The sequence below is a fragment of the Pteronotus mesoamericanus genome, unplaced genomic scaffold, assembly GCF_021234165.1.
Source record: "Pteronotus mesoamericanus isolate MK-2021 breed Mesoamerican mustached bat unplaced genomic scaffold, CSHL_Meso_final contig_74, whole genome shotgun sequence".
Classification (NCBI taxonomy): domain Eukaryota; kingdom Metazoa; phylum Chordata; class Mammalia; order Chiroptera; family Mormoopidae; genus Pteronotus; species Pteronotus mesoamericanus.
Window position 1 is genome coordinate 1294290 of NW_026555247.1, and position 11285 is coordinate 1305574.

An 11285-nucleotide genomic window follows, 5' to 3' on the forward strand; every position below is an offset into this window, starting at 1 on the left:
TGCTCTTGAGTTATTGGCTTCCTGATGAAGTAAAATTTGGGACCTGGGAGGCCAAAAGACAATATAACCAACCATAAGATGGTAGAAAATGATGCTATACTCCTATCAGGTTGGTTTCTCAGAACTTTTGAAGTGATTTGTTTCAAGTATGATTTTCACCATGGAAAATGGTTTTTCAGTCAAATCCACTGTTGGAGTAGATGCTTTGGCTTTTTATTAGCAATCATCTTTGCTTAAGCAAACCCTACCTACTACATAGAGAATGCTATTACTAAATTAGGAGACTTATTTCATTCAAGGGAGACCATGCACTGCACTGCTTCTAATGGCAGCTGGTTCTTTGAGCAGTCATCTGAAATGGAAATGGGGACACAGCAAGAGATAATTTTAGTAAATGAGATCACTTTTTTCCCCTAAGTGCAAACAATGTTATTTGTTCTTCACTAGAAATCTGTTAACAAAGCAGAATTCAACAAACAAGATTTTAGCATCATGGTTATAGCCTGGAAAGAGTAGTTTCCTTAAATTACTGAGTGAAATTCAGGAGTTAAGACACATGTTAAGATTCTAAACTTAAAAAGGGGCAAGTACAGTCTTGGTACTGGTCCTTCTATTCCTGTTCTATAAAGCTGGCCTCACGTTAAAAGATTTAGCTCACTGACCTTGTTGAGTGCTAAGATCTGCAACCCTGAAGGCATTCAGTAATTGTTTACTGAGTGAAGTAATGATTTTGTCCAAGAATAGTCTGGTTAATAAGTAGCGTAAAATGTAAAATTATTGGAGTAACTGTCAATTAGTCATCTTTATAGGCTAATTGTCCAATTTTTTTCAACTTTTCCCCCAATGTTTCACCTTTTAAACTCATGAAATCTTTCAGATTTTTGAAGCACAAAGTAAATGAAACTGTTAGTCGCTTCCTCATTAACTCAGAGACAGTTCTGCATTTCTGGAAGTAGAAGTTATTTTGAGGACTGAAATAATGATCTCACTTTCCCAAGCACTTAGCTTCAGCTGTGTTTTTTTGTGGGTGTTTTTTTTTTTTTTTTTGGTGGGCAGGTCAGGAATGTCCGTAATTCATACAAGAACTCAGTGAATCTCTGCATAAACAAACATGGTATTTCAATAGAGGTTATTGTGTTAAAGCAAAGCTTTATACAATTAAAAATTCTGTATTTTATTCCCAACACTTTGAAATACAATAAAAAAATTCCTTTTTGGTAGAAGCATTCCAGAGAAGCTTTGGGTCTAAAATAGTTTTAAAAATGAGGACAAATTAAAATTAAACTTAGTGGCTTGGTCTAATTTTAAATGACATCAAGTAATGTACAAAAACTTAGGACAAATAAGAAGGGATGTTGGCAGTATGTTAAACTTAAGGAAAAGCTACCAAAGTTATCATGTATATGCAGCTTCTACAGCAGGAGTGTCCAGCCTTTTGGTGTCTGGGCCACACTGGAAGAAGAGTTGTCTTGAGCCACACATTAAATATGCAAACACTATTGAAAACTGATGAGCAAAAACAAGGCCCATGCCTAATTTTCTTGATATCCACCGCCACAGGTAAGCAATGAATTCCTCCCATAATAACCTTAATTATGCAGCAGCCCTTCCAATAATCTTTTAAAATCATCGAGCAGTTCCCAAGTTTGTGATCACTAATATAGAAAATGTACGTATCTAAGTAATAAAACTAATGTTTTGGGTAAATTTATAATTTTGTGTTGGGCCACATTCATAGCCATTCTGGGATGCATATGGCCCACAGGCCACGGGTTGGACACCTGTTCTTTCGGAATTTATTTTTAAAATTGGAAACAGTGCAGGAAACAGAATTAAGGCAGTAAAAATGTACCTCTTTGGCAGGGGAAGGGATATCAGAGGAGACAGGACTGTTAGGAAAACTGGGAGAAGTAAGAGAAAGGTCTCATAACCACCCCATTTTCTACGGTTTGCCTCATCTACCTTTCTTTGGAAGGTGCAACTAAAACTAATAAAAGTTAATTTTGGTAAATAAAGAGGTTTTAAACAAGTAAGTTTTTATCATAAAGTTTAATTATGGTTCAGAAAAAATTGAGTGAATAACTTTCTCTGAAAAAATATATTGACTCTGTGTAGATTGTAGTTATGGGAGGAGCTGGCAAGTTAAATTACCCTATTTTTTATTCTGAAAATGACAAAAAGTCCCATTTCCAGTCTGATTACAGAGATGCATGTGCCCAAAATGGCTGAGAATAAATACCACAAGAAAGGCTAAAGCTGTAAAGCTAGGGCATGATATAGGCTTTAAGAGAAAGTCTCAGAAATACCCAAAATGGCAACAAGGAACATTTGGCTGGAATCTGGAGTTCTTTTCAGTCATCTTTGTCTTTTGCTCCATGTTTAAGGATGCGTGTGAACTCGATGTAATTGAAATTTCCCTTTTTGTCAATAGGTGCTTCTCTGTACAGCTCATCCACTTCCTCATCTGTAAACCGATCTCCCATTGTTGTCAGCAGCTCCCTCAGGTAATCTTCCTGAATGGTGCCTGAAAAATAAAGAACTGGTGTTCAGAATATATACCACTCTGAAGATTAATTACAAGAAACATCTACATTTGACTAAGCATTGTCTACATCAAATACGGGGTCCACATGCTCAAGTCAGCCTCAGCAGTTGCCTGGCAAATACCGAGTTGTTTAATGGCATTAACCTGCTCTGCTCTATCAACCTTCCTCTACAGCCATCTCCTGATTTCTTGATTATAAGGGCGAACCTTATGCCTAAACAAAAACAATAAAGTATGATTAAAGAACCTTAGCCTCATAAAGTAGCATGAATGGTCATACTTATTCTTTAAGTAAATAACAGTAAAAGTAGCATGAATGGTCATACTTACTAAGTAAATAACACTAAAATCAATACATCAATAAAGTGCTTCAGTGGAAAGAATGCTGGAGTCATGAAGTCCAGTTTTAACAAGCTATGTTATTTCAGCTATTTCACTTTACCTCTGATTTTTTTTTAATACATAAAATGAGATTTTTAAGTTGTTGGTTTAAAAAAAATCTAATTTAGATTTAATAACAGATAAGGCCATGCCCAGAGTGTGCAAAAACACTGAATAAATTGAGCATTAATTGTGTCAGTCGCTGGGTTAGGGGGACATGAATGGTGAACCGGAAGGTGTGCCTTCTACTCTGGAATCACAAAAGCAGGGTTCTCATAAACCCTGACTGCACATCAGAATCAGAATCATCCAGAGAACTTAAAAAAAAAGAAAAAGCCCAAATGCACTGATATTTTTTGATATTTTTAAAAGTCTCCCCAAGTAATTCATGACATGCGCAGTCATGACTGAGATTCCACTACACCAAAGATGATAAATAATAATTTTAGCAGAGATTTTGAATTTCATGTTAAAAAAATAAACCAAACTAAAAAAAAACAACAAAAAAACTGCCTTGCATGTAAAATTAAGCTAAAACATTGGTAATACATTTCCTATAAACTGAGTTTAAAGTAGAAGGTCAGCTCACATAAGAAACTAGATTTATGAGGTTTTTTTTCCTAATTCAACATTAAATTAAAAAAAGCCCCAAATCTTAGACTTTCAGCATGTAGAAATAAATCATCATCTACAGCCAGGTCATTCAACTATCACATAAACTAATCATCAGCTATGTGCAATGGACTATGGTAGGTGCTAGAAGGGGTTACAGAGATGACAATATAATGCCACTGAAGACACCCAGCCAGCAGGGAGACACTGTGATGATTAGGAATAAGTATACAACTAAAATAGAAAATCAGATAGTTATATACCAGGAGAGAGAGAAATAAAATTGTTTGGAAGTAGAAAGAAGGGAGAGACTTTTAAGTTTTCTTAGGGGCAGGAGAAAATAGTATAAAAATGTGGACTAGGCTCTATAAAGAATATGATAATTGAGAGGAGTCTGAAAAATAGATAAGACATTTCAACTCTTTTATGGTTTTATTACCCCCAATTAAAAAAAAAAACACCTGCTCATAATAAAAGAATTCAATCAATATACAAGTGTTTTTTAGGAGGAAAAAAAAGGGTAATTCTCCCCTGCCAGCCTCTTCCCCAGCCCTTGCAGAAAAAAATTGTTAGGAGTTTCCAATTCAAGATGAAGGAGAATGCGGTATGATAAGGAAGGCATAGACACAGAAATGACGGAGGTTAAGTTAGGACAATACACAGAGGAGCTTGGAAGGAGGTTGGAAAGATGATAAGAGTCAAGGGTGGTATACTTGAATAGGCCTAAAGAAGCCATATTGTGGGGAGCCTTGAAAGCCAAACTGGCGACATTATGCTTCCTTGCCACACTATGTTTGATCTATTCAAACTACTTCAAGTAATGCATAACCAAAGGGTGTGCCTTTCTTCTCAAAAAACTTGCCATATGGATTGCCTCCTTATCTTTTATATACACTTTTGCCAAAGGATTAGGCATTTCTGTGGTTAAATTTCTGATTTTTTTCTGAGATTTAACTCTATGCCAGGCAGTATGCTATTATTTCATTTCTTCATTTAATCACAACAACCTTATAAGGTAGTAATACTGTTACCCATTTTACAAATAAGAAAACAGATTTAGGTAAGTAACTTGCCTTAAATCCACAGCTATTATGTAGAATAGAAATACAAAACTAGAAAGTCTGATAGCAGATTTAAACAATCTCAGAACTGAGAGGTACATGATAAATAAATATAGAACTATAACAGTGTCGTGGCCTATAGCAATTTTCACTTTATCCAAGATTGCTCTGGTAAGCTATTCATTCACCACATGTTTAGTGAGAACCTAATCCGTGTGGAGTATAACTTTCCTAAAGAACTTTCAAATACACCTATTAAATTGTAAACCAAATGTTTAAGGGCAGAGGCAGTAAAGTGAGTGATGCCATTGGAGAAGCCTGTCAAAACAACAACAAACAGACAAATAGGTATGGTATAAACCTGAGAGTATTATGTCATATTTCAAGTGATTATATACTTCAGTTACCATAACTAAGTTAAATCACTTGGTAATTACCAGTTGCTTCTTCATCAAAGCATGCAAAAGCATTTCTGATGACATCTTCTGGATCTGTGCCATTTAACTTCTCACCAAACATTGTGAGGAACATGGTGAAATTTATGGGACCCGGTGCCTCGTTCATCATGGCATCTAGATACTCATCTGTTGGGTTTTTCCCTAAACAAAAAAAAGAGGGTGGTAATTTTGATTACACCACAAAATGCATCAACTATTCATCATAGTAAACATTTTGACAAGAAAGATGATCATTAATAGTCGGCTCTTTGCATTTGCAATAGCAAAACTATTATGAAAACAGTCTTTTCAATGAACAGGGCTTGTATTAAAAATGGAGATTACATGCTATTTCATTGGGATGTCAAAAGGAGTAATACCATGCTCATAATCAAGATCACTGTTTGCAACACACACACAAACAACTGGACCCTAGCCCAGTCAAGAGACCTGGCCAGATATCTGCAGGTGGTCCCAAGACCACACTTTGAGAGACACTGCTCTAGACTTCGAATCATATTTAGTAAGCTGTAACATCATTAGATTGGCTTGACAAACCTTTAAGACTTAAGGAATATTTAAAAAAATCACAAAAATACTATCTAATAACATATTAATACTAAAACTGATCATTACCCAGTGAGGCAAGCATATCATGTAAATCTTCCTTATCAATGAAACCATCTCTGTTCTGATCAATCATGTTGAAGGCCTCTTTAAACTCCTGAATCTGTGACTGGTCAAACATGGCAAACACATTGGATGTTGCGCGCTGGGGGCGCTTCTTGGTGGTCTTGGTCTTTGCCCTTTTGCTCGACATGGTGGTGATTAGATCCTAGTTAGGAAAGGAAATACAAGAAGACAAAGAATAACAAAAGGTAACCTGAATCAACCTTCCTGATATGTGTAAGCTACTTAGAGATTTGTCTAAAAATTATTTAGCAGTACAGCATCACTTGGCAACATATCACAATTAATTGACACCATTACTCATTAAACCAAATTACAAGAGAAGAACCAGAATCATGCTTTGAGTTCACTCATCCTTAGGAGTTTTGACATTTAATCAACAGTCCATCACTTCAATCACTACTTTAAATTCCAAACTACAATCACCATTACGTCAAAGTGCAGAGGATATCAACAAAATTGCATGTCCCCTGTACTACTGTATAGTCTAATAAGGACCAATAACGAAATCTACTGGTTTAGTAGCAATATATAAACAAGAAACAAAAGAATGTAGGTATCCGGGGGAAACAATTCTAGTTCATACTTCAGTGCTTTGGAAGTATTATTTGGAGGAATATTAATTCATCTTCAACAGGTCTATCCTACAGCCCTAGCCTAAACTAGCTATTCCATTCTTAAATTGACAGAAAATGAAGGACTAACTGATAAACATCTAGTCTTTATTGCTAAACATTGTTCTTCAAACTAGCATTTCTTACTGTACCCTCACTTCTGGAATCAAAGTAGTCAAGAAATATTTGTTGAAAGGCTAACTGAAAAGTATGGAAAACTCTTAATTAATCTATAATTAAGTCTTACCAAATCCCCACTCTACACAAATCAATTTCTTGCACAGAGAAGTGACTGAGTCCTTTATACAAATACCAGAGAACAATAGCTTTTAAAGCTAATTTTGTTTTTTGAAGAGCTTGGAAAGCATTTGAAGAGGTATGGAAACTATCTCTGTTCTCTAATAATCTAAATTTATCCCTATAAAATTTAAGTTAAAAGAAAAAAGAATGTCTGATACTGAAAATGAAAAAAGCAATTTTCCTTTCAAAACTGAATCTTTAAAAAAACTGTAAGAATCCCATCTAGGTAAAATTTTACCATACCATCCTTCAGAGCGGAGTTGGCGATAGTAGTCTGCAAAACCTCTAACAAGCAAGACTAGCACTGTATTGAGTTATATTCTTCCAAGCAGGTCTAAAATAGGCACCACTGATTTCATTCTCTGACCAGGATAACAATTTTAAAGCTTACGTTCTGAAAACAACATTTAGCTATGATGTAGCAAAATACTAATGCCCTTGATCTAAAAATAAGTCTGTGGATTGCAAAGAATGAAACACTACCTAAATCGCGGCACTACAAAGTGACCTTAGAATATAATGCTTTGTGTGAGTTTTAAAGTTATTTCTTACATATTTTCCTTGATTATACCACATCATCCAGACTAAATTCAATTACGTAAATAATCAGAAAAGCATTCTGAGTCCCCCCGCCACCGCCTAAATCTGTTCTTAGATTTTAATGGGAAGTTCCACAAAGAAGAATAGCAAATTCCAGTCCATCCAATAGAGCACCCCTTGGCGATACACTGGAATGTGTTGGTAAGATATACTTACACGACCATGAAGTTATGATATATACTCGTCCCTAATTTCCTAGTTTCCTTTAATCATCCTTTAGAAGGCTGCCTTTCATAATTTATCTAAACCATTCACAAAAGCATATTTTCATGCTGTAACACGTTTTATGGGCAGTAATTACATTCCATTATCATCTCAACTACACGAAGCTATAATTTTTCCCTCTATTTTAAATGTAGTTTTAAGAACTATAAAGAACATGGTATATATAATTCCCCATCTCTTAAAGGTACTGAAGGACCTAGAGTAAGTGTTTGAGACCCGATGAGTGGCACATATTTACCAATACAAATCTCTTTATTATTTTAGGCATGCCATGTCACTGCAAACCAAAACATGTCTTTAAAAATAGTATGTTTTGTTTGACAACACTGCCTTCCCCCAATGACACAGGAATGTCAGTTCTTTTAAGAAGATACTGATAGGAATTATAGGTCAAATGGTTGATAACTGATTTATTAATCTTCAAAACTTCATATTACTACATTTGGTGGGAGGGTGTAGGGTCTCTCTAGTTTGGGTCCTGGCCAGCTAGCTCAGTTGTTTAAAGTATCTTCCTGAAATGCCAAGGCTGTGGGTTTGATATGCTGTCAGGGCACATAAAAGAATTGACCAATGAATGTATAAATAAGTGGAACAAGAAATTGATGTTTCCCTCCTTTTCTCTCTAAAAAAAGCAATAAAAAGAGTAAAAAGAAATACTTAGTTTGGTTATAAAATAATATATGTATTGAGTTTTGGATGTATTTCTTATTAATCCTTTTATTCATGCATGCTTTAAATTTGTAAATGCATTAGTGTCTTTAAAGTTAAGTTTTTTGCATCAGCACTGACAGTGGTATTAAATAGAACTTTTCTTTCACTCATTCAGTACTTAATCATCAACCTTTATTATGATCAGTTAATGGAAGTAATGTGCATCAAATGTCACAAGTGTTGAAAACAATTTAAGAATTAAGAAATACAAGGCAAGTGTCCTATCTTCAAGAAGCCTAAAATATTGTTGGGGAGGCGACTATAAAGAAATAAAATGATTGGTTTAACTTCTGAAATGAGTCCACATAGTTTTCATTCCAGAAGTATGACTCTCAATTTAAAACAATGTGACAATAATGAAAAATAATTCAAAAGTGGTACATAATTATCAAATAATGTGACTTCAGAAAAGATCTTTGTTTCTGACAAATTCAGAGGAGGGAATAAAAGACCCTGAAAAAATGCTGTTGCACTTAGAAGCTACAGGAGATTCTTAATTGAGATTCAGATGTTAGTCTTAATTCTACCAAAACTGGTAGGTAACACTGGGCAAGTCACTACCTTTTCAAGACTGTATTCTGTTCTTACATTTATCTCCCACCATAAACCTGGGGCCTTTCAGGAACAGGAGTTCAGCCTCACAGTCGGGGATAGGGAATTCAGCTTCACAGTTAGTTGTTTGAAAACAAGTGTAGTTTATTTTTTCCTACCAAACTAAAAGTATGGGGTGGAATAAACACTGGTAGAGAGGAAGCCAAATCAGGAAGAGTGCTATGATCCCAAGGACCAAATTACTTATGATATTGTCATTATACTCCCTGTCATCATTCTATAGTTTTCTGTCCATTTTTACTTTCCCCAAACAATTAAGACTGTAACTGTCTTCATGTTACAAGACCTCAGCAAATGCACAACTCTCAATGATTTCAGCAAATATAAAACTCTCAAAGAAATTTAGAAAGCTGGGGTAAAATGAAAATATTTCATATATCAATGTAAGTATTCTTTATTTAGGATTGGAAGATTGCCATATAGGTACCTGAGATTTCCGAATTATGATTTTAGGAGTCTAGAATCTATTTTTCAAATATTTAAAGTATGAAGGGACATGTATGAAACTTAAAAGCCAAGTCACTAGCAGCAGAGAAGGCTTCTATGAAATACACACACGGATTTTAGATGCATGAAAAAGTGAATAAAACAGCAAATGGAAATCAAGTAAATTCAGTTTATAGATCTAAAGGGAGTATAATCTTGTTTTAAATCAAGGGAGTGGAATGTTGATGACACTATGTGGTTTTATTTATTTATTTATTTATTAAATAGAAAGAAAATCATTGAGTGTTATGACAAAAGGAGAAACACATGTAAGGAAAATGTTGGACTAGATTAAGTGGTAGGAGAAATGAAAAATAAAAATCTTCAAAGAGGATTTTCCCCACACACCAAGGGCAAACAGATTTTTCAGAATCTCTAGATACTATGGTTTCATTTATAAAATGGGATTAATCCATACTAATATCACATTAAGTTACTCTAGATACGATCTTACAGTCCAACACTTTTAATGTGGCAATAAGTATAAAATAATCTAGACTTACAGAACTACCACTCAAATTGACAGTACCGGGGCGGGGGGGATATGATACTTTTTTTTAAGGAAAAACTCCCATCTTAAAAAATATTTGGTCAGCTTCCCAAATCCAAATCAAATCATTTGTTCAGTGGACTTTTTTTCAAGGTAAGCATATGTCAACCTTTTGGTGTCCACGACAGTTTTTTAAAAATACACTTTCAGGTTGGTGCATCCGCTCTAACTAAACCAAATTTTCAATTACTGTGCAAACTTCCGGTTGAAGGTACGGTTAGTTTTCTTAAGCTTGCCACACCCAAAAAGTTCTTAGCACTTGACAAAGGCAAGTCGTTGTCAGGGTTCACTTGCCACTAAAGCCTCACATCTGAAAATCTAAAGTTTTTCTAGGTAAATTTTTCCAAAACCCTTCCAGAACAAATAGTAACAATTTTAAGAAACAACCACTCTTTTCACCTTTGGGTATGTAATTTTTTGCACTTAATTTAAAATCCCAACTGAACGCATGTTCTGTTCCAAAATTCTGTAAGGAACTTATACATGGTTTCATATGCTCAACTGACTCAATCCAAAGTCTCCACCCGAAAGGAACGCGGTGTTTTATTTTGGAATTTTTCTGAAACCGCAAACTAAACCCCACCCACCCCCAGTCCAAGGTTTTTTTTTTAAAATTCTAATTACAAAAGTGGATACTGAGCTGAGAAAGCTAACTTGAGTTAATTCTTCCTACTAAATGTAGCTCCACAGCTGCAACAACAGCTGCAGCAGTGGGGCTGGGCTAGGACACCCGGCTACAGTTTTCCCGCAAACTGTCTTGAATCGGGTAAGTTTACGTTAGAAACTAAACATAGTACCGGTGTCAAAAGCCGCTAGGCTCAGGTTTCGCGGGCTCGGCTACCGCCCAAGTTCGCGGCGTCAAGGAGCTAAACCACATTTTCCAAGCTCCAAGTTAGGCAAAAGAACTAAGGTCGCGGTTGGGCCACTGGGACCGCGGCCCTCGAAACCGGGGCATTGGCTAGTACACCTGCCCAGGTGCGCCGCTGCTCTCCCAGCCGCCCCGCGAAGATGGGTCCCACCCGCCGCTCCACAAGCACCACTCACCCTGCACAGCCGCGAGAATCTGAGCTATTCGGTGACCCTTCTCGTTGCCCTAGTTGCCGCTACCACGACCCTTCTACACCCAGAGTCGCTAAAATACAACACTTCCGGCCTCCGCTTAGAAAACCGGAAGGAAGCCAAGTCACCATTCCCGGCCAACAGAGAGGACCTAACGGGGGTCGCAGTTGCCACTGCTCTAAGGGCACAATTTTGATCGAGTGCACGGGTAGGAATATAAAGCGGCGACTTAGAAATATAGTAATGTGTAGTATTTAGGTGGGTCTGATGTCTGACTTTTTGTGGTTTTTGTACCCACTCTTATGTGTATTTCTTTCTTCACCCCTTTCTTGTGAGTAGATGGTTGGGTCCACCCTGAGAGTTTGCCTCTGTGCACATACCAGTGTAAGGCCAGGGGCAGGG

At 36.3% G+C, this 11285-nt stretch overlaps 1 protein-coding gene across 2 annotated transcripts; it reads right to left on the reverse strand.

Annotated features, from left to right (window-relative positions):
* Window positions 1–2034: 2034 nt before the first annotated feature.
* Window positions 2035–11003, reverse strand: LOC129078613 (myosin regulatory light polypeptide 9). Of its 2 annotated transcripts, none has more exons than XM_054583404.1 (4): window positions 10869–11003; window positions 5673–5871; window positions 5037–5198; window positions 2035–2524 (listed from the first exon to the last, which is right to left on the reverse strand). In XM_054583404.1, exons 2-4 carry the CDS (start codon window positions 5854–5856, stop codon window positions 2352–2354), a joined length of 519 nt encoding a protein of 172 aa, XP_054439379.1. In that variant the 5' UTR covers window positions 5857–5871; window positions 10869–11003; the 3' UTR covers window positions 2035–2351. The 2 variants fall into 2 exon arrangements, with proteins under 2 accessions (XP_054439379.1, XP_054439378.1); XM_054583403.1 differs by lacking the exon at window positions 10869–11003 and adding an exon at window positions 6884–6960.
* Between the last annotated feature and the right edge of the window lie 282 nt (window positions 11004–11285).

Bases quoted from the DNA above. Each gene is read 5' to 3' on its own strand.
- LOC129078613 (XM_054583403.1), bottom strand. The intron at 5,199-5,672 runs GTAATGATCAGT...TTTTTTGTTTAG, and splicing joins TGATATGCTTGCCTCACTGG to GGAAAAACCCAACAGATGAG. The intron at 2,525-5,036 runs GTAATTACCAAG...TTTATTTTTCAG, and splicing joins CTTTGATGAAGAAGCAACTG to GCACCATTCAGGAAGATTAC.